At 43.9% G+C, this 24,117-nt stretch overlaps 1 protein-coding gene across 1 annotated transcript; it reads right to left on the bottom strand.

Annotated features, from left to right (window-relative positions):
• Window positions 1–1,381: 1,381 nt before the first annotated feature.
• Hs6st3 (heparan sulfate 6-O-sulfotransferase 3) lies at window positions 1,382–8,554 on the bottom strand. The gene has a single exon (XM_046454996.2). It carries the CDS (start codon window positions 8,552–8,554, stop codon window positions 7,703–7,705), a length of 852 nt encoding a protein of 283 aa, XP_046310952.2. The 3' UTR covers window positions 1,382–7,702.
• Window positions 8,555–24,117: the final 15,563 nt, after the last annotated feature.

Genomic DNA, 24,117 nt, shown 5'->3' on the forward strand with positions numbered 1-24,117 from the left:
ATTCAAGAACATTTAGAGTGAAATGATTAAATTATGAGTTGTGGCTTAATCTGTAGGTGAACCCACTGACTAAGCAGGTGGTAGCCATGGGGAGGTAGGGTGTGGTTGGAGGAGGCAGGTCTCTGGGAGGGTGCCTTTGGGGTTTATATTTTGTTGCTGGTGAGCTGAGCTCTCGCTCTTCTTCCTGTTGCTAGGTCCTGAGATGCTTTCCTCCACCACAGTCTTCCACCATAATGTTCTATTTTACCTGGGGCCATAACTATGGAGCCGGCCATCTATAGACTAAGACCTCTGAAACCATCATGAGCCAAATAAACTTGTCCTCCTGTATGTATTCTCATCAGGTCTTTTGGTCATAGTGGTGAAAAGGCTCAGGTTGCTGAGATCTACAGTGAAATGCAGTAGGTGGAGGGTTCTGTGTTATCCATGGTTTGGGGCACACACTAGAAATTTTGGAACATAGCTCCCAGGACAAAGCGGGGACTATTGTATTTTCAAGATGAATGGAGAAAGAAGTTACCCTCAGGATTCCTAGGTCTTTCTCTTATTCCAGGGTTTTCTTGGAAATCAAACCCCAAATTGCTCTCTCTGTCTCTGTCTCTGTGTGTGTATGTGTGTGTGTGTGTGTCTAATTTCCATCTTTTGGAGTCTTTCCTATGGATAGTTCCCTTTCTATGATTCCCATTAGATAGAGGGACATAGTCAGATGCCATTTTTTCTATAGTTAAAAATTCTCACCCACAAGCAAGGACCTACAGCTTCCACTTCACAGAACAGAAAAAAAAAATTATAAATTGCACCATTCAAGAGAATTTCAAATGAATTTTTTTCTCTGCTAGAAATTTCTCCTTCTTTGCTTTTATTATGGAAACAAGCTTTTTTTTTAAAAAAAAATCTCACATTGAATCCTACACTTGAATCCATGGAGAAACCCTGTTAGAGCTCACTACTGTGGGTTTCTCTCCCTTTCCTCCTCTCCTCCTTCCTTCCTGTTCTCTTTCTTTCTGTTAAATGGAATTCCCAGATTCTTTACTCCAATATGTTTCTCTCCCACCAGTCTTTCTCAAGTCTTTACCTCTTCCTTCATCTCCTGGTGGCTCTTCCACATTTCACAGCCGACTTCAAGGTGCTGAGGTGGGCAGTGTGGGGGTGGGGGTGGGGGCTAGGAGCACCATGCTTTAGAAGCTAATGTGTTTCAGAGCCTCTGGAATCCTCCTGGCCTCACAGGCTCTAAATTGTTTCAATCCCTATTTCCTTTGTCTCTGATGACTTTTAGAGTTTCCCATCCGATAACCACATTTGTATCCACAGCATGGATTTGCAGAGTTTGACTAAGCTGATCCCGTGGATTCAATTTCCATAAATCCCTTAAAGTGTTTAACTAACTTTTCTCATTTTGCAAAAATGTCTCTGACAAAAACACAGGGGAAAACAATTGTTCTTGACATCACAACAGTTTAATATGTTAACTTATCCATTAAATTGTGCTTCACATCAATGGAAATCCTCAGTTCTACAAACTATCATTTTTAAATAGCAATAAAGGTTGATAATGTCACAATACAATCTCCTAGTAACTGAGTTCATACATATTATTGCACAGAAACAAAAGGAAATATCTCTTAGGAGAAATAATTTACTAGCTATTGAATAACTATCTTTACATCTAAAATGGGGCACCAGATAAAGATCCAGATTTTTCTAACATTGAGTTGATACATGAAAGAAAAATAGTAATGCAAGCAAAACCCAGAAAGTACTCTGGGGGAAAGAAAAAGGGGAGGAAAAGAAAAGATGGCCACATGATTAAAAAAATACAAGGCCAGGAGATGGAAGGCTGGGTGATAATGACTAAGTCACACGAGACTCCGCTCTGCAGAACAGGGTTTTCCCCAGCAAGGGCTGAGGCTTTCCAGCAGGGCATCTGGCCCTTTGATGAGTGGCCAGAGTGCAGCAGAACACGGAACCCACAGAGGTCCCACTCAGCGTGCTGAAGCATGGCAGTGACAGTGGTTTCCATAGACAATTTGGAACACGGGCTTGAGAAACATCTGTGTGTCCATGTTCCCAGATCTGGCATCCTGTCAGGTTACCTTGAGCCCTTGCCTGGACGTTGAAGGGCTTGCTTTTGTCTTGCTGGTGTTCACAGCTAGGCCAGTCCTCTGGAAATCTCTGCAAGGCAGGTTGGTTCTGTCAATGTACTGTGGAGATGCACGTGGCCACCAAACACACAGGTCTCAGCATCCCCCCGCTGGCCCAGAAGGGCTAATTCAAAGCATCGGGGAATGAGTTCAGATGTGTGCAGGAGAACGCGGAGAGAGACGTAGGCATGGGCTCATGCTCAGCAGAGATGGAGGAGCAGGATGACAAGCAATGCCCACAGTACCTGGGAGGACACCAATGCAGCCCCCTGGATGGCACTGGGTCCCAGCTTGGAAGCTTTCAGAGGAGAGCAGCAGAGGCGCCATGACTGGCAAAGGAAAGCCCTAGAGTGACGGTGGTGACCGACCAGGGTTTTCCTACCCACATCCAACCCGGCTTTCTCCTTGATTCCACTCCCCAACCCAAACAGCCTTCCGGCTCTAAAGGCAGCGGGTGTTCTGGTCCAGTCTCAAGAGCCCTTCTCTTTCCTGTTCTTTGCTGTGGGTGAAGGAATTGAGGTCCACATGCTACCTCAGCTTGACCCTGTTCTATATCTTAGAAATAGGAAACTCCTTTTTCTGTTTTTCAGGATTGCCTGGCACATATTTTATTCATCATCTCTCCATCTTTGAAGGGTCTGCCTCCTTTTGATAGCCCCATTTCTTCTGTAGTTACCCTGCTCCCCCTGGCTCCCCTCCCCAATACGTCCTCATCACAGGGACTCTCGTCTCAGCCACAGGTTGTGTCTGGAGGAATCAAAAAAAAAAAAAAAAAACCTTTGAAGATGGTAGCTTGCTGCAGCCTAAAGCATTTCCTCTCTCTAGCGAATGTGCCAAGGAACTCATTTAACACCAGGAAACCCTCTAAGAACTAGCGCAATATTCTGCTGATAAAATTTCAGGGAGCTGGGGAAGGAGAAGTGGAGCAGGGCTTGTATTGATCACCCTTAAGCTTCACTAACAGGCGCTACTGAGTCTGCATATGTCTAATACTGAGCTTCCCCGAGGAGTGGAGCACATCCTCTCCACCTTCATCGTGAGTAGTTCTGGGGTTGAGGAGGGCAGACATCCAGCCAGAGGTGTCTGCACGCCTCCCCCGGGGTCAAGGGCTTCCTCAATACTGCTCATCTCCCGGGCATTTCACCCTCACAGAGGCCCCTGCACTGGAGGCAGAGTGGAGAGTCAACTCGACCTTGGCAGTTTCTAGGTCACTGCAGTTCCACAATGAGGTGAGGGAAGATATAAATCAATAAAGACTTAGATTTCATATTCTTGCAATTCCCAATCCCAAAACGGATGCTGAGCAGCATACAGTAGTGGGAAAGGCTATGCAGTCGGAAGACTGCGGCTCTGAGCAACTTGCTAATGAATTAGAGTCTCTGGGAAATCTCTCAATGTCTCTAAATCTTCATTCCAAACTCTCAAATGGGATAATGAATAGAACTCCCCTTTAGCACACAAGAACGCAATGAAGGCCAGATGAGATATTAGATGTAAAAATGTTTTGAAAAGCATTAAACGCTATACAAAGCGATGAATTTTAATCTCATCCCTTGCAAAACTTATGATGAAATAAATGACATTGAAAAGCACTTGAAGTATTTTTCAATTCCCTATTGTGTCAGAGACTAATAGTTTTTATCAGTATTAATTTTCACATTGTTTCTTTCATAATGGAACCCCCGAACTTATCGAGGTACCTGGCAATGAAGAGTAAAGACATTTTCTCTGCAGTTGGATGTGGCTAATGTCTAAGTCCTAGCCCATAAGATGTGACTGGAAGTGATATGAGCAACTGCTCTTCACTTCCCCTCTAGCATCATAAATGAAAATAAGATAGCAGGAGCTGCAGCAGCCATCTTGGACCATGGGGTGGGTGCCACACATGAAAATGTAAAAGCAGTAAGAGAGGACCTGGGTTTCTGAGAAGGTCACACACCAGAGCTATCAAACCCATTTGTCTTAAGTGAGAGGAAAATAGCGTCAATCTTATTTATTATTTGAATGTCTGGGTTAAAATGGTCAAATGGGATTCCTGCCTACTATGCTTAATCTTAATGTTTTGATGCTCTAGTCTCAGCTCCTTAGTAAGTCTATCTGGTAGACTTTCTTCCCAAATTAGCACTATCTCTACTCAGACTTTTTTTAAATTTTTTTTTTAGTTGTCAATGAACCTTTATTTTATTTATTTATATGCTGTGCTGAGAATCGAACCCAGGGCCTCATACACGCTAGGCAAGTGCTCCACCACTGAGCCATGACCCCAGCCTGTCCACTCAGACTTTAAATACTTCAAACCTTTGGTCAAACTATGGTGAAGTTACTCTGTTAGATGAAAATGAGCACATCCATGATTTCCTTAACTGTTGTCTAACATTGTTTGTTAAGATCACTGATTATTTCTCCAGTTACCAAGAACAGGCTGCCAAAAAGCCAGAAGGAGACAAAATAAGTGTGTATCTTGGTTCTTAATAAAATGTCTCCCCCTTTTCCCACAGGGAATCTCATATCAACGTGGTCACTAAGGCTTCCATTGCCAAGAGAAGGGAAAGGGTGTCCACCTGGGGACTACAGGGGTTGACAGGACGTGGAGCTCCCTGTGTGTGTGAGTGTGTGTGTTTGTGTGTGTGTTTGTGTGTGTGTGTGTTCTGGAGCTTTGGACACTAATGCCCTGGAGCTGATTTGGGCTGGGACCTTGAGGTCACTGACTGCCCATGGATCCTTGGGCCCAGGTGCCTTCCACGGGCATCCTGTCCCTGAGAGCCACTCCGCATGTAGGTGTGCAGCCAATTTCCAGAGAACACACTACTTCTCTAACTCTCCATTTCCATCAACACAGGACCCCGGGGACGTGACAAGTGTGCTGCTTTACAATGAAATGATATGAGGAGGAGGGCCACGTCCGTCTTTTTAATTTGCTCAGTGCTGGCCTCGGGCCAACACACAGAGATGGCTTCTCCTCTGAACATCCTGCTATCTGTTCTCAAGCGGAGCCCCATACATCAAGCCTTCAGCAGAAAGGCAGTGGAAAGCCTTTTGATAGAAATCCCAGGTGCCTCGGGAACAGTGTGAAGTGAGCAGGGGCTGCCTCCGCGTCTCAGCGCGGCACAGGTTCCCTGCCAAAAAGTAAAGTGGGTTTAGAAGAAACAATCCAAATGCTTTCCAGCTTGTTTTGATTTTCCACGTAACAAAACACTGGATTGTCGGTGTGTGTGTGTGTGTGTCCGTGTGTCACAGTGCAGAGTGAACGGTAGGGAGAAGGAAAGCTTGCAGCCTTTCTATTCTGGGCAAGACACGAGACTGTAACACCCAAATGTGAAGATGGAGACACAGCCCCTCATTAGTCCCTGCAGCAATGTCCCTTCCCTCCCTACTTTAGGAACACATGATTGGAAAGGGGAGACACAAATATTTGATTGGCATTTTTCTACCAACTGACAAGTGCTATTTTCTTGGCCCCTTTTAACTCACTCTTATATATGGCTCACAAAGTGCAGCTGCCCAAGAAGTCATTGATCTCAGCTTGTTGCTGAATCAGTGATGTGGAAGGGACTTACCCAAAAGCAGCACGGCTCTGGGTCACTGCTAGCTTGGCGCTATCACAGTTGTGCCACCTATGTGGGTCAGGGACAAATATTTCAGGGCAATAACATCTGGCTTCTTGCATGATTGACAGGAGGCTTTAGGAGACCTGAGCCTTATCCCATATGAAGAGCAGGATGGAATAAGTAAAGTGTTTGCACTTTGCGGTCAGCTATGTCTACCTTACAATCCATGGGGAAGCCACCTATGGTCTCTAGGCTTCACTTTTCTCATCTGGGAAACTGGAACCAAGACTATCTACCTTGTTAATGCAGAGTATCCTTAAAGTATAGAAAGGGTCTCCCTTGGTTCATAGCACAAGGGAGCCTGTCCTCAGCTAAGTCAAGGGCAGTGAGAGAAGCATGGGAGCCACTTCTCCAGATCTGTATTGGATGGGGACGTGGGGCTGTCCTCTGTGCAGCAGCTCTCCATGAATGCTGGTGGGTTGATGGACTCTCCACCCCAGAGAGCATTCTGCGGGGTGGCCCATGGAAAGCAGGCTTAAACATCAAACACATTGGATGTTGATGAAACAGGCTTCTCCATCTGACTTAGGAGGTTTACTCGTCTTTCGACTCCTTGGAAGGACTGATCACATCAATGTGTGTGAAACTTTCTACCCGCTCTGAGCCTCCAGTTGGAGGAGAGACACACTTTTCTCTTCCTTCCTTCCTACTTCCCCCATTGGTCAGTGCACTTTTGGTTACTGTACTTGTGACTGGGAAAAGGTGAAAATAAGCTCTTGGAATACAGTGGGTTTTGGTTAAGTTTATACCCTCCGACCTGATTTGCTGGGTATAGCGCAATCTAAGAACAGGTGCACACAACATGGGAAGGAACTTTAGGCTACAAAGATTGGGAATGTTGGAATGTAGTGTCTGTATCTACGTCTGGAATGACCATCTGGTGAATGATGTTCGTGTCTCCTGGCCCAAATCAGAGTTATTATTCATGTAATGACCTCAAATATATTTTGTATACATACCAGCTAAGCTCCTATTCTTTAGGCCAAGTTCTTTTTAAATCTCTTTTCTTCTAGAACAGTAGAATTTCAAACCTGGTAGTACCTTGGCAAAGAAGAGGATTGTCCCCAAAGAGATTAAACTCTGAAATATTCTTTTAAAAACTAAGATTCTGTAGCTGGTTTGGAAATGTTAAACATGTTATTTCTCCTGATTTTTTTTCTCCCTTAATTGATCATTCATTCCTCACATTGAAGATTACAATTGGTACAGTGTGATGTCCTCAGTAAATAAGCAGTTCCCCTAAAACCCCACCAATGTTCATTTCTCAGCCACAGCCACCCCTGTCCTGTGTCCACTCCCTGTCTCCTAAGGATGAGGAGGAAGCATGGCATAGAGCCGGGATGCCAGGGTTGGTGGGATGCGAGTCTCTAGAGATGGTCAGTGATTTTGTTGAAAAACAACTGCAGCAACAAAACACATTACTTAGGATGGAAGCTGCATTCAAACAGAGTTCAAAGACGAGAACCGGCAGTCAGGTGAGGGTCGGCGTGCAACCTCATCTAAGGGCAGAAGCCTCCTTCCCTTTCTCTCTCTTTAAAAGACTAATATTTCCATGACAGAGACAGTATGAAACAGACCAGGTTCAGCAGAACATCCAAGCCATAACTTGGCTTTTCATGTGCATCTCTGAGAGTTCCAGCTCCCCAAAGGATCACCTACAAGGCTGCACAGATCACACAGACCCTTTCCTTCGGCCACTGTTTCTCCTTGACCTTCAAATGTTTTCTATGTAGGATGCATCCCTACCCTACTTCAAGTCACTGGTTGAAAATGTCAAGAAAAAAAATGAACAAGGCAGATAACCTCCAGCTGGATAAAAATGAAGACCAAGAGGAAGCAGATGTCCCAATGCAGCCACCCGGAGCCAGCGGTCCTCTGGATGGCCCAACGTCTCCAACAGATGGTCAGTGCACCTGCTCACGCCCCCCTCCCGAAAGAGGAGTGGGCAGGGGGTCACCATCTCACCACCTGGCTGTTGTAGTCCTCAGTGACAGTCCCCTCTGCGGCTCCGTCCTCTTTTGGCCACCGGTGGGCCCGGTGCTCGCGCTGCAGCCTCCGCTCCTCCCGCCGCTTTTGGCGGTCCCGCTGGTGCTCTAGCTGCTTGGTGTGGTGGTAGCGCTGCTGGAAGAGGTCTCTCGCGTACTCGTAGAGCTGCATGTCCAAGAAGTTGAGCTCCTCAATGCGCTGCCGGGCGCCCTCGTTGATCTCCACGTTGGAAGCCCGCGTGATGTTGAACTGCGTGAAGGGGGAGATGAACTTGAGGTTGAATGTCCTCTCAAAGAGAAACTGAGTCTTCCGCTGGAACTCGGTGAGCCCGAAGAAGGCCATGTTCTTCAGGTTGCTCTTGGCGCTCTGCAACAGGATGGCGTTCCTCTCGCTCTCGTTCATGGAAGTCAAGTTGTAGCAGCCCACCAGGCTGAGGTCGGCCAGCATGCGCACCTGGCGGTTGTTGGCCAGGTTGTAGCTGCAGTCCATAAACTCCCGCAGGCTGACCCCAGACCAGTCGTCCCCAGGGTAGCAGGTGGGCAGCTCGTCGGGGGTGGGGCTCCTTCCATCACACATATGGAGAGAGGTTTTCCACGTGGCCCCCCTCTGGACGTGTTTCCATTCGCTCAGGTAACGCGACACGGGATCCCGCAACATTGTGATGTAATAGAAATTCCTGGAAGAAATCAGAGGAAGAGTGTCAGTAGCTGACGACTCTAACACTGAAACTGTGAACCTCTGTGGTTTTACAGCCACAGGAGTCCAGGAGCTCTTCTGCCAAATGCTCAAAAGAGATTGTTGGCCTGGATTTGCACCCATCAGGAGGGTGGGTGCACATTTCCATAAAGACACGCACTGCAGACCCACTTTCAATACTAAGTGTAATGCGCTTTCTCCCCCAGTAGAATGTGGAGAGGAGGGGGGTGCTTCCGCTCATTCGCTGATGCAGTACTAATGCCAGTGATGTCTTATACTTAGAGAAACACCATGATTTTAAAATGTATTTCTGTTTTCTACTTTATTTGATCCTTTTGTCAACCTTTTGGAGTAGCTGGGGTACTGCTTGAGAGGGAAACATGCAAGGGCGTGAACTGACTTGTCCAAGGCCATGGAAATAGAAAGCCAAGTCTCCTTCCTGTGTTCTGTGTACACAGCTATTCTGGATTATGAGCAAGGTGGGGCTGGGGAGGGCATGGGCGACTCGCCCCAGCCCTGTCCCTAGGAGTGTTTGAGCAGAGCCTAGAGGTCTATCTGTCACAGAAGATGTAGAAAGGACCACATGGAGGAGCAGCCTGAACACCAGGCCTCCAAGCTCTCTTCATGCTCTTAAACCCCATTTTGGCCTTTGTGCTTCCACAGAAGCCAGTCTGATCCCGGTTCCTCCACTCTAGTCCATGGCCCATTGAGTTGGGTCCACTGCAGAAATATGGGGTCAATCGTGTTAACCCAGAGATCCCCCAGAGGACAAGAGTGGTCCCGGAATGCCCTATGAAGAGCACCAGGCCTGCCCTGACCCTGTGCTAAGTGCTGCAGAGAATCTAGGAACCAAGGCTGGTGCTGGATCTGACAAGGCTGGTGCTGGTCCCTGGCAAGTGGTCACAGGGGGTGCACAATGTCCTGAGCAGAAAGCATTACTGTGCAGCCGCGGCCTCAGCCTGGTGCCAGAGGGCCAGACCAAGCCAGGCCATTGGTGCTTGACTCATCCTAGCAAGTGTTCTTTGTAGAAACTTGACAGGAAACACACACACACACACACACACACATTTTGACAGAGAATCTGCCAAAGAATGACTTTGGATTGACCTTGAATCCTGTACTATTTTGTCAAATATCTCTGTTATCAACCAGTTATGGGTATTATTTGCCCAAATCATTCCTATGTGCACTCATGGATAAAAGGTGGGTCTGACTACAGTTAAATCAAAGGCTATCTTACGGGTGCATGAGAAACTGAAGGAACAGTGGGAGGGCTAGGAAGTCACTCTGCCCCTCTGTTCTCACAGCTCATCTCCACACTGAATGCAGTCGGACCCAGGGGTCAGGACAGCTTCCATGCTGGAGAGGACTCCTCTGCACCCTCTCCAGAAATCACCCCTGTCGGGGAAGAGTTATCATCGTGGCTTTCAGTGGGATGGTGAAGGGGGAGGAGGAAAAGGAAAACCAGGCCACATTTTCAGGGCACATGTAGCTCATTGGAGAACCTAAAACCAGTGGAAAAGAACAATTTCTTAATTCCAAAGAAGAGAACCTAGAGGTGCTTAATAAGCACATGAAGAAAGAACACGGTGTTGAAGATTACATTTAACTTAAAGGAGATCTTTTGCTCAAGTTGTCTAACAGATCACTCCTGGACCCCTTACAAAAACTGCTTTGAAACAGGTGGGGGCAAACATTTTCTAATCTAATGATGAACTTTTTTTTTTAGATTAAACTCACTGACATGCTTCAATGCCAAATGCTTTCCCCATAGATGAGCACCCAAGATCCATGCTGGGGGCAAACTTGCTGAATGCCAGGTACCGTTCCAAGACCACGGCAATGCTCTGGGGTGGGGCTTTGTTTTCACTTAGTATTGAATAAACTCAGAACTTGAAGAGATGAAATAAGCTTCCCAAGATGACACTGCTAGTAAGTTACAGAATCTGGACTTAATTAGGTCTGGTTCCCTTCAAAACAACTTTTTTTGTTTTTGTTTTTTTGGTGTTGGGGGGAATCACAACATCATGAAAAGGAAAACCTCTCATTTTATAGGAAATCTTCACCCTGGTGCTTATTCTATTAAACAGGATGAGGGAAAAAAATCCCAGCAAAAGTAATGAAAAAAATAAGTTTAAGGGCAAAAATCTTTAAAATTCTGTTTTTTAAAGGAATTAATAAACTACATTATTGAAAGTTATGCATTTTTCTATATTCTGTTGTTGTGAATGGATAGCCTCATTCCAATAGGAAAGCCAGATAGTTCTGAAATGTGCTAAAGAAACCTCAATATCTTAAGTCACACTAGCGGCCCACTAACTGAGGAGGAGGAAGGCATTGAACCTGCCAAGTACTGTCCAACCTTTGCCCTCGCTGTAGCCAATCACCATCCCACAGCACTCTGTTCTCTTTCTGGGTGAAGGAATGATGACTCCATCAGTGGAAGAAAATGTCCTAGCAGGTCAGTAGGGAGAGCAGGGAAAGCCTGACCCAGCCTCTGGGTTCCATGAGGGAATGGTGACGGTGAAGTTTGGCTCGGAGTGGATATGACAACTTCTGAACACTAGATGACATTCACCACAAACCCTGCTGTTGTCCTGTGTTGGGACACCTCCTATTTCAGTTCTACCAGCAGAAACTGGTTTTCATTTCACACAACAATTTGCATAATAAATATAGAAGTACAGTCACGATGAGACCATAAGTCAGTTAAGGGTGCCAAACACCTCAGGGCAGAAGAACTTAAATTGGAAAGATTGCTGAATCAGGTCAAATTAGACTACAAATGAAAAATTTCCAGCTTTACTGTTAAAACACAAAACACCCCAAACGATGTAAACAGCACCAGTAAAAAATCCAGGGACAATCAAGGAATATGTCTCCATCTTATTTATGGTATCAAATTTAATATGATCCAGGTTTTTAAAGAACCATTAGAGTTGGAGGCTTTTGGAGATGTGAGTTACAAAGGGTGGTGGCGTGAAGATTTAACTGAATTCTGCTGGGATATGACGCAGCTCTGGTCTCACTGGGAAAGCTGGCCCTAGAGCTTCCAGAAGCTTTGTTGCATTAGAGATCCCACTGAAAGCCACGATAACTCTTCCCCGACAGAGGTGATTTCTGGAGAGTGTGCAGAGCAGTCTTCTCCAGCATGGAAGCTGTCCTGACCCCTGGGTCCAACTACATTCAGTGTGGAGATGAGCTGTGAGAACAGAGGGGACAGAGTGACTTCCTAGCCCTCCCTCTGTTCCTTCAGTTTCTCATGCACCTGTAAGATAGCCTTTGATTTAACTGTAGTCAGATGCACCCTTTATCGATGAGTGCACATAGGAATGATTTGGACAAATAATACCCTTAACTGGTTGATAACAGAGATATTTGACAAAATAGCGCATGATCTTAGAGCTGAATGAAGTTGGTTTAGGACTGAAATGGTCTTGGATTCAAGTTAAACTTTATCCATTTAATATTGCCTTCAATCATGCTTAATGAAATCACAGGGTGATGTTTATTAATAAAATAAATCCCCAATGTCTCTGAGCTTTACCGGCCCAAGAAATCAACTTGGAAGTAAAGCTAAATCTGTCACGGAGACATAGAAGTGTACTAGGGGAACATCTATACTGATAAGTAGGGAGTTGTCCCATCTCAGGGCCCTGTATCGAGTGGCTAGGAGCGTTTGAGAATTGTTTAGTTAAACAGTTTTTTACTTGTATTTTGTTTTTCCATCCTGCAAAGTCATAAGGATGCAAAATGAGAAAAGTATAAAAATAAACCAAAAGGTTTGAAAGACATGGAAATAATGAAAAAGACAATTGAAAATTTGACTGAATTTACTCATCTCACTTTTTTCCTCTATTTTGATTTGCTTCTTTGCCTTCAGATAGAAAACAAAAACAATCAATGACATGACGGGCATCCTCTGACCTTCACTGGTGACAAGAAATGCTTCCCTTCCATGAATCCCCTCCTGCTGGAACTGGGATCTGATATGGCCCCACAGACCCATATGTACAGGCTTGGCCTCAGCTGGAGCTACTGGAAGGTGGTAGGAGCTTCAAGAAATGAGGCCCAAGGGCAGGAAGACAGGTTACTGGGGACATGCTCTTTGAAGCTCTCCAGCTTGTACTTCCTGGCCACCACCAGGTAAGCAGCTTTGCTCCCCCGCACATTCCCCACCAGGGTGTGCCACCTTACCATGAGGGAGCCCAGAAGGAATTGGGCTAAGTGATCATGGACTTCAATCTCTGAAACTATGAGCCTAAATAAACCTTCTTCCTTACAAGTTGATTATCTCAGGTATTTTGTCACAGGGACAGAAGTCTGCCGATTCACAAAACATCCCACTCCAGAACAACAGAAATTCTTTCTTCTGCTCGCACAATTACCAATTCAGTTTCTTTTGGAAGTGTTTAAAGGATTCTATACCATTGAATTCTGAAACTTGTGTTTTAGGCCTCACTTGTTCAACAGTACAATGGAAGGGAAAAATCAGTTTTAAAATGATAAAACAAAGAACAGAGAGGAAGGAAAGCAATACCCAAGGGTATTGGTGGCCAAAACTAAATAAATAAATAAAATAAAAAATAACCTTCATTGACTCCTTTGTTTTTAACTCAATCTCCCAATCCAACATAGGGTATCACTTACTCATACATTTATCATTTTAGTTAGTCTAAACTCTGCCCAGCTATTATAAACATAAATAAGTAAAGTATCATTACTCCATTCATTTGTAACTCTGCAAATATTTGAGTCCCCTCTATTTACAAACACTGGGGCTAGACATGGGAGACATGGAAATTAATAAGACTTTGTCCCCAAAAAAGATCTTGGGCATCCAATGATTTTGATAAAGTGAGAGATATGCTAACTACCAAGTTATTGGGAAGTTCTGACAATCTCCTTGGACCAGAACAATCCCTGAGACATAACTTTGTTTGCCTTAGTGACAGTATTGTGTCCACAGAGCTTCCCTTTGCCATCTACTTCATTGAAAGCATGGGTGAATTCATTTAAGAAAGTACAAAATGATTGGAGCTCTTTGGAATCATCCATCTGTGGCCATAGGATAATGATGGCAAATTCTTGAATACTCAGATAGATTAGAGAGTGAGGTACTTTTATTACTTAGTAATTATTTTAATTGATCATTACTATGAAGGCCGACATGGCTTAGTAAAGTTCAAAGAAATGGAGCACACGCTTTTCCAGAGGTTGAAGTCCATGATCACTTAGCCCTAAACCTAGTGGTTTAGGACCACTTTTGGCACCCTGCTCTGCTGGAAGGTAAGCACATTGAAGAATTCTAAACACAACCAAGGGCGTAACTCACTTTGTAAAGTCCTTGTCTCCTGTTTTCCTGAGTACCCTGCTCATCTTTCCTGGACCAGCTCAGGATGCATCTCCACCACCTCTGACTTTCCAGCTACAGACTTCCTGCACCATTTATCACACTTAGTCACATCCAAGATTTTAGGTTCCTTTGTGATAATTCTACCTGGGCCCTCATGTCCCACAGCTCCTAGCACAAAGTCCTGCTCACCATTATGTTCAGTGAATCGCTGTGTTAAAAAGTGATAATTACATAAAATAAATGTACTTGAATACCTACAATTAATATGCCTTTCTTATATGCCCCTCCTTTCTCTCTTAAAAATAATCTGATTTTATTTTGTAATGTACAAAATATGAGCAAAGAGTAAAAAGAATCTTCTAATGTATCTGTCATTTGATTGTGATGGTCAATGATACACAGAGACAAAACTTAGGCCAAAATGTCGAACATTTCTCATACAACAGGTAATCAGTAACAATTTATTTATTTTTTAAATATCAAACTTACTGCTTTTCTTCCCAACTGCTTCAAGAATATATTTAACAGTTTATTGTATAATTTTCCCCCTTCTTTAATTAGACTGTGACTTAATCAACACATGCTTATTAAGGGTTTGCAATGTGTAAGGAGCTGCTGTAAGAAATGTGGAGAACATAAGAAAATAAATAAAACACCCTCAAACATTGTTGGTACAGGTGAGGTAGGGTAGAAAAAATATCAATTAGCAAGTTAACAGAGGTAAGAAGTGGACAGAGAATTTTTGAGAGAGCTCTCTCACTTAAGGATCAGCAGAGCAGCTGGACTGGGCCAGAAGGTTCATGCTGTGGGTTTCAATCGTTAGCTTAACACACGAATGAAAGGCAGGGGGCTTAAGGTAGCAGAGGAAGTTGAGACCAAATAGTCCTAGGCTCTGAATGCAGTTGTGATCTGCTAATAGAGGAAAAGTGTTCATCTAGGGAGATTCAGTTAGCAATAGTTAAAGATAGACTGAAGTAATCAGAAAACAAGACATTCTGAAACTATGGTTAGAGACTAGCAGGGACAAGCCCAGAACTGTGGGTGTGGATGAGAAGGAAGGGGGGGGACAGATTCAAGCCGCATCTCACACCCATCTGCCATTGCTCCCTCCTCCCTCCTTATTGTTGGTCTGCTCTATACCTCTTCTCTCGTTCCCTTCCCTCATCTTTCTCCGTCAATATCACAAGAGAATAGAGAGGAGCTAGAGCAAGTATCTCCATCAGGATGGCGGAATAAGGAGAATAAGTCTCAGGAATCACTTTGCCTGTGGTGATTAAAAACACATTCCCTTTTATGAGGCTGTGACTTGCCAATCCAATGAGAACACAAGTGAAAGAATTTTCAAAATGCTAGGCTCTCGGAAGTTTAATGACTATGTTCCTTCCACCACCAGCCTAACCCTTATAAAATCAAGCAGCAAAATTAATATCTCTAGCACTCCACAGTTCTATATATTCATAAAACCCAATCAAGTGGGAACTCCTCCACCTGGCTGTCTCTGACATGCTCAGTGGAAACAATTTCTTCCCTGCTCCTCCAACAAAACCTGAGTCCCTGTGAATTACCTCTATTCTAGCCACCAGGGAATGCTCTCTCATTTGGACAAACTTCACATAATTGGAGAGAGGGAAGTCTACCTTGCTCACCTTTCTTCCCCCAGAACATACTGCACCTGACCTGACACATCATGGTCACCCCACCATGTTTGTGGGGTGAATCAATACATAAATGATATCAGCCACTGTTTCAGGGATTCTTGGATCTTGTGAAATGTATAGGATAGGGTAAATTTCTCAAAATTCCTCTTGCCTTTGAAAAGATATTTCTCTGGGTAACCGAGTTTTGTCAAAGCACAGTGACTCTGGAAAGGCACTGTGAGTGATGGTAAGTGGTGGACTTGGGGGCACCTGGAGAGCAGGAGGCTGCTGATGCTCACCTTAGGGCTCCAAGAGTGACAGTCCATTAACATTAGAGGTTGTGTGCATTTTGACAAGTGAAACAGCTCCCCACCTGCTGTCCTGTGGATGGAATCATTTTCCAAATGCTCAGAATAGAATTAATTTCTCGACTCCCTTTACTGCGGCGTGCTCATTATGGGCTGACCATTTTTCATTATCTGGGTGGCGCATTATGGGCCCTGCGCTGTATCTGATAGGGAAGCGCGTCACTGAGCGCCCAGCAATCAGGCTGCCCTGTGACACCTCGATGAAAGGCCTTTTGTTCAAGCCTGGAAAAGAAATTAGGGAACTTAAGAATGATATTCTAAGCAAACGGGAAATTGGAAACCTTGATTGTTAAGTATCATAACAAAGAACTTGAGGGGGGCTGACAATGACAATGGTGTGTGTCAGAGCCACTGGTTCCTAGGACGACCAGTTCTTCGGGGAGAAAATGGGACAAGTGCAGACAGAAGCCCAGCAGCACGGTGTGCAGCAGGCCGCCAAGCTGCCCTGGCCTCCCTCACGGTGACTTCCTTCCCAATAGGCCAGAACCACTTAGCCAAGGCATTTTTATTTTACTTGGTGCCCAGAGATCTCGACTCTTCTCAATTGGTAAGCAACAGGTGAGAGGAACGTCGGGGGCTTCCCTCCGAGGCCGGAGCCTCAGCATCTCCTTCCTTATTGCTGACTCCGGTGACTTTAAAACGTGAGTAGTTTGGATTTAGCTGATTTTGCCTTTTTTTTTTAACTATTATCTCTCCACCACCCCAGTATGAAATGCAATATATTCTCATTGTTGAAAATGGGGGGCATGCAGGACAGTGAAAATGAAGAAAATTAAAATTACCTATAACCACTTCACTCTGATAACTCACAGTTGAACACACACACACACACACACACACACACAGAGTCTATATGCATTTCTTTTCTAAATTTGAGATCACAATGTACAGTATATTTCTAACCTGTGCTTTCTACTTAAAAATACAGAGTGAATTTTTGTTTGTTTTTTACTATTTTTCCATAAGAGTACAATGTTCTTTCTTGAGAGTGTAATATTCTGGTGTGATTTATGGGACTAATCTTCAGTTTTGCACAATCAGGCACATCCTATTGGGGAGGGTTATAGAAAAATTGTGAAGATCATCCTAAGCTGTAAATATTTGTACAAAGAATAAATTCCTAGAAGTGGAATTCCTCCCATTTCAAGAGAATTGCTTCCATTTCATTGTCAAAATGACTACATTTAGTTTCCACCCATGTATCTAACCTCAGACACAGTGGGAGCAGACAGGCCATTGCATGAGGCCTGGTATCTTTGGGTGCCATGGACATGGATACCTGAAGCCAAAGGAGAGTGGGGAAGACAGGCTCTGCCCACTCCTGGCTGGAGGAGGAAGGTACCCTTTTGGGAACAGGAGTCTGTGAGGGACATTTCAGGACAGTCAGGTTGACATGATGGTAGGGAAACCTTTTTCTAAAAAAAAAGATTTATTTGTTTTTCATGCAATGAACAGCTGGATATCCAATGAAAGACTAAATATTTGTGGATCCAACCCCACTCTTCAGAACGGCAGCTATATTAAAACTGACATCTGGAGCTGAAAGATGGAGGCCCTCACCTGATTACATTCAGTGCCAGTCCTCAAAGAAATGGCCTCTTGAGAGGCAGTTTGTCTGCAGTGTCTAGGTGTTGGCTAACATTAACTATGAGAAGCCACGGATGATGCTGACCGACCGAGCCAGAGCCAGAGACAGGAGGGTCCTGGATGATACAAGTTATTTCTCAATGATGATCAGTCAACACCTCACTTCCCTAGAGGAAGAAGTTGTATTTATCAATAAGGTAAAATTTTAAATCTTGTCACATCACGGCTTTATATTGACAGGGAACCTCTGAGCCTCAGACTTGCTAAAATGCCATGATTTCTGGGCGGTTGTCACATTTGCTTTCACTTTCCCCCAAGTGGCTGCCGCAAGAATAAATTTCAGGGAATGCATGTTCCAGGGGCTTGTTTTGCTATCTTGCTGAGTACAGCTCCTCCCTGCATAGATTCCACTGTGCCAGGGAGGGTCCTGCTCTCATGCATTATTCAGGGACCTCCGTGATTATTTGGTTCAGAGGAGCCCTGCTTCGTGCTGCGTCACTGGGGTTTGGGCACCAGGACATCCCAAGGCGCTCTGCAAAGCAGTGGTTTATGCATGTGTGTATCCACCTGGAGCCTGGAGCCGCCCCGGAGTGAGATAAGGGCCCATTCAGTCTCACTCACAGCTCTAATCCCAGTCCAGCAAAGCAGAACAGCAGATAGTACACTCTGATTGTGTTATCAGGCCCTTCTGTTCACCACGCTCTCTTCTTAGCTAATTTCTCAGGCGCTGCTTCTAGGGAATGTGAGAATTACACACAGTCACACAGTAGAAACGATGAGGTGTTCCTGTGGCAATTGTTTAGCACTGGCCAATTTGGAAAGAAAAAGCAGTAAATCAGGATATTTAAGAGCAAAACAATGTTTAGAGCTACATTGGACAGCTTTGATGCAATTTCCCAAAACATCACAAGAATTTAAAAAACAAAATCATCTCTGTCTAGATTTTGCCATCTTCTTACATTAAGGATTCTTCTGTTTTAGGATTTTGCTATCCGAACTATGCAATCATTTTAGCATATTAAACAAAATTCCTGAGAAATTCCAACCTGATTCCACCCCTTGGGATCCTACAAAGATGAGAATCCCAGAGGCCACCTAGATGATGACTAGGGAGAAAGCTAATTGAAAATAGGGAAAATTCCATGTGAAATGAAAATTGACATCAATAGTAATGGTAATGGTCAACGTTTATTGAGTGCCTACTATGGTCAACATTTATTGAGTGCCTACTATGCCCAAGTTTAGTGCTAGGTGATATTGTCTCGCATTGACCAATTTAGTCATCAGAACAACCCTGTGAGCTTCCTAGGGTTTAGATGACTGTGATTTCACAAGCAAGAGTGTTTGTGACATCTTGTCAAAGTCAGGCTGTCTTGGAGATGCAGATTCTGATTTAATGGCCCCGCCTTTTTTCAACTTAAGCTCCAGAGACCAAATGAGCATCTCAGGGAGAAGAACTTGTGTTTACCTGTGAGTAGGCAGCAGCAGATGACAGAGGGACAGCACACTGCACACACAGAGTGGACGGGAAGCAGGAGGCATAGAGGGCTTCCATCTTACCTCAGCATGAGAGCACATGGCTCCAGAGGGTCCTCAACATATTTATGGCTTAGAAGAAGCCATAGAAGCAATTTCCCTCAACTCGGCACACTCACAAAACATGAAACAAATTTACACAGGAGGAAAGGGTATTGGAGACAAGGGGGAATTGCAGTTGGATTTGCTTTTAATGCTCCCAAGGAATCTAGAAGCAGAATGCTGTAGTAGTCTCAGAACAATAAAAGATGGTTGAAAATAGCTATGCAAGAGAATTCAGATAAAGCCAAAGCTCATGCAATGCTATAATTTTCTTTTTGGCTTTAAAGTCGGTCTTTTTAAATTTTTTTTTTGGTACAAAATGCTATAAAGACTCAGAAAAGTGTTCAAAGAAGCTTGCTGGATCCAGAAGTTGTCTGTTCCAAATCTTTTATTCGGAGAGAGAAAATTCAAGGCAAGTTCAAGTTAAGCTACTCATTTGTACAGAGCATGAGTGCATAATTTCATGCCTATTGGAAACTTCACTTAAGATGCAGTGAAAAGAAAATAGACTTCAAGGCGGAAAGACCTGTGTTCCAATTTTAGGCCCACTTCCTTTCCAGTGTGAACTGGTTAGCTCATACCCCCTCTGGAAGCCTTAGTTTCATCTTATTTATTTGCCAGGGTATAAATGTTAACTTCATAGAGTTGTGGCAAAGATTGAATCAAATAAGGAATGTGAAGGGCCCAGTGGGAGCTGACACCTCAGCATAGGTGCACTGTATGCTCAATATCCCCCCATTCTCCTCCAACACTGGAGCCTCAAAATCTGCCCAAACCCAGTGAACTGGAGATATTAAACAGGCTGTGCTGGTGATAAAAAAAGCCTGTGGTGCTTGGCATTCGTATAATGATCTTACAGCTTTCAGAAATATTTCCCTCGTCCATTATCATTTTATCTCACTATGTGATCCTGTCAGGGGTAGCAATGGAAATCTTTTTCTTCTGGCTTTCCAGATGAGGAAACTGATGCTCAAAGGTATAAAAGGATTTCCCCAAGGGCAACGAGTAAGGAGCCACGGAGCAGGACTTCTCTTTTCCTTCTTTGCCTCCTGTGATAGTTTAGTTTGTCTGTTTAAAGATCCTTGCTGAAGAAGCCAGATTCAGAAAGTCAAGGGTCATGTTTTCTCTTATATGTGGAAGCTACAGAGAAAAAAGGAATTAAAAAGGAACCTTATGAGGAAAATAGAAGGGAGATCAGTGGAGTAGAGGACAAAGAGGGTGTGCTGGGAGGGAAAGGGGGTACTAGGAAATGAAACTGAGCAAATTATGTTCTGTGCACATATAGATAGATCACATGAACTCCACTTTTATGTATAACTATACTGTACCAATAAAAAAATCAAGTAAAGTGCTTGTTGATTATGCAATTCATGCCAAGTACTCTATTAGGTAATTGAGATATAATATGCCCAAGACGGCTTGACGTTAAGGAGCTGACCCTGTCATCTGTGACTACCCCTCGTCATCTACTTTTGTTCTAATCTGGTTAAGAGTTTAAAGAAAAAACATGAAATTAGCAGTTTGTTCTTCAAGTTTGCAGGTTTCAATAATATATATGTGTATATAAAATTATATACAGATACAACCCTTGTAGTCTTTTATCCATAATATTTGGATTTTTTTGTTTTTGTTGTTTTTGGCAGAGCTTGGGAATGAACGCAGGATCTCGTGCATGCTAGGCAAGTACTCTACCACTAAGCTACTTCCTCAGCCCCTTTCATGCATATTCTTAAAAGAATTTGCACGTTTCACAAACTCCATATCAAAAAAGACCAGGATGGATGGTGTCAGAGCTTGAACATGTCTGCAGTTCCTAAGGAAGGAAGCAGTTGCTGCTCAGCGTCTTGTGTTGGCTAGCATTATCTGGGCACCTCAGCTGCCACCATCATGCCCCCCATGCTGTGTAACCACAGTCTGTGCTGATCACACCTGTGTGTGGATGACAACACAGGCCAGACGCCATCTTTAACGTCCCTGTGTTCTCTCTGGGGCCAAACGTCAGGTGTTTCTCTCTCATTTTCTCTTCTCTTTTTCTTCTTCATTTCTGATCTATGATATTTGTCTCTGTACTAGGAACCACAGGCAGGGCTAGTAATTCATTTGTGACTGGAGGCCAGTGTTACTCCACAAATGAATCTAGGGGAAACCAAATTACCCTGGAAGTAGTACGGAGTCCTAATCAGGTTCTCTCCAAAATCCATTTATTCACGAGAATTAGCATGAGGTGTTCCAGAAGCCCTGCTCACCACATGGACCCTCAATGGGAGCTTTCAGCTGCAGCGGGCTCAAAAGCCCTGTTGTAATTCTGTCTAATTAATAAAGCAATGGCAGAAATCTAAACAACAAAAAAAAATGCATGATCATTGAAATCTCCCAGCAAAAAAATCAATCGGCTCTGTCTCAGAGTCGCCTTGAGTGCTTCTTTCATCAATTCAAGTGTGGAGCACAGTGACCTTAAGTTGCAAATATTTTTCTTCAGGCATGATTGAAGCATCAGAGAGGTAATAGGTTTCAACATTTGTTTCTTAAAGATTTTAAAACACTCAACTGAGGACACTTACTTTCCCACTCTCCTCTGCTATATGTAAATCTGAGAAAATAATCTGTCAGACTTTTAAGATAAACGTAGCTTGGGGCTTCAAGAAGTGACTTTTACATTTGTGCAATCAATACATGGATTAAAAATAAAGGAGGAATCCCTTAGGAGGCAAAAATAATGTGACTGCAGTTCTCTTGCTTTGTGAATTTCCCTAAAAATGATCCTTTGCATTGATGATTTCTCTAGGTGATAATCAGAAGGGAAAAAAAAAGTCACTGGTCCTTTTAAAATTGACACCTGCTACTATCTCTGCATCCTTCATTGAAATGAGGTGTATTATGTTAATGCTTATCTAAATTAAAAACAATTTAAAGGCATAAAGCAAGCAAAAGAATGTAATGAAAAGGGGGGTGGTGGTGGATATCAATAAAAAGACAACAAAACACTTAAAAGCTTTTCACTGGTTTTCCGTTTAGGCAGCTGTAGCCACAAGGGGGCTCTCGAATCTTCCCAAACACAGTTAAGTGCTGAGAGCTATTTTTCTAGTAATTAATTTCCACAAATCGATATTACCCATTAATGTACATTCCAGAGACACGCTACAGACTTCTGACACTTTACACCCAAGTTAAAGAGAGAGTTTCGTATAAAAATTCAAGGGGCTCACAGTGATTGTAAGTCAAAACCGAAATCAGTTGCACCTGTGATTTTCTGTGTCTGCTCTAGCATAAAAATCCCAATGCTGCAGATTTCATCAAAGGTTAAAACTGAATTCGAAGCTCTGTGTATATAATGAAGCACGTTGACCTCCAATGACCTTAAAGGCTTTCCTCCTTCTCTGCCACATCATGGACCCCCAAACAGCCATAGAGGGTTACATAGCAGTTAAAAGGCAATGACCCTTTCCTAGGGGGGTGGGAATTTGGAGAGCCATTAGTTCTGGAGGCATTGGACTCCCGCTCAAAGCCTGATGGTGCTGATGGCGTTACAGTCTGCACCACAAAAGATACTTCAGTGCAAGAGGCTGTTTTAATTTTCTGTTCATGCCACAAGATTAGGGGCAGAGTCTAGTGCTATAGTCAGGCAGAATTGGAGCAAATCAGGAAAGACTGGAAATGCAGGCCCAGTACAAGAGAGAACACCACTTATGACCTCTGCACAGGGAAAATCTAGGAACAGAAGTGTTCCAAACACATCCTACTAGAGTGGTTAAAATACCAAGTGCAGAAAGATCCTCTGAGCTTTGACTGGATTTTTTTTTTTTTTTGGTGACTTCCATTTGGGTGAAATAGTCCCAAAGAAGAGTCAGCATGGGTAATAGTTCTGCTGCTATGACGTGGGAGTGCTTCTGGGGCATTGGTTACATGAACCTTCTCCTTCTATATGGCTTGCTCTCTTGGAACCGGGACCCACCCAGAGGGTGAAGACGTGAAGGGACAGCGAGTGGGAGCAGCACAGTTGTCCTTCATGGTCAGGGTCTCCACATGTCATGACCTGATGTGCATTTGTTTCTTGAAATTGAGAATCATCACTGTAGAGCAATCCCTGGTTCAGGAAGGCAGTGTTCCTTCTCAGACTCAGGCCCCCATTGTTTGGCAGGTGCCCCCAGAATAAATTAAACTAAGCCTTGATGTAAACTGCACAGATTTTCAGCTAATACTTTTTTGGAGTTAGTGGCTCCTCGAGTTGAATTCATGGTTGCAATAGCAGTAGCCTCTCGGTTTACCTATCACTTGTCTTCTGAATTTCAGAAGGTGCCTCCTAGGCTTAGGAGAACGTGCCTGTCATAGTTCTTCCAGGTCTTCCCATATGTCCTTCAAAGCCTTCCTCTTCATCACTCTGAAGGTCACTTTTGTGCTTTCTCATAGCTACGCCAGAATCTGTCATTCACGCACTGATTTTGACTTTCTAAAAGGGTTTGCTTGTTAGATCACTCCAGCCACAACCTGGAGATTAAGTCTAGGGCCAGTGTACAGATGAGGACCCTCAATTCTCCTGCCTCAGAGCTCTGCCCCTCCAGAAGGACAGCTGGGACTTGAGAGGGGCCAGCATCCAGCAGGCAGAATCACTCATCACATTTTGCTTTTGGACAAAGCACGTGTAGTCAAATTTCTTTGTTTGAAATGCATTTTGGCCTTAAAAATAACTTAACTATCCTTGATCTCCCATTGAGAGGTGTCATGGGTTGAGTGGTATTCATTCCCCCAGAGTAACTGTGAGTATTTGTAAATTCAACCTTGGTTGGAAGTAACATTTTTTGTGGATAAATCAAGTTAAAATGAGGTCATTAGAGCAAGCCTTAATCTAGTATGACTGGTGTCCTTACAAAGAGAGAAAATTTGGACACAGGCACATAAACACGGAGAGCTATAAGACAAGGTGTGCCTGAGGCTTCCAGAAGCTGGGAGGGAGGCAAGGAACAGATTCTCTCTCATGGTCCTCAGAGGGACCAGCCTACTCAGGCTTTGAGTTTGCTCTTCTAGAGTCCAGACTGCGAGAGAATGGGTTTCTATTGTGTAAGTCACCCTGTTTGTGGTCCTTTTATTGCAGCAGCCTTAGAAAACTATGGCAAGAGAGCTTTTTGTTGGAGAAAAACATAATGGCAGAGAAAATCAGAACTA

Source organism: Marmota monax, unplaced genomic scaffold, assembly GCF_021218885.2.
Source record: "Marmota monax isolate L192 unplaced genomic scaffold, Marmota_monax_Labrador192_F-V1.1 WCK01_AAM20220418_F8-fsc00026, whole genome shotgun sequence".
Lineage (NCBI taxonomy): Eukaryota > Metazoa > Chordata > Mammalia > Rodentia > Sciuridae > Marmota > Marmota monax.

Bases quoted from the DNA above. Each gene is read 5' to 3' on its own strand.
- Hs6st3 (XM_046454996.2), bottom strand. From the start codon at position 8,554: ATGGGTGCAAATCCAGGCCAACAATCTCTTTTGAGCATTTGGCAGAAG.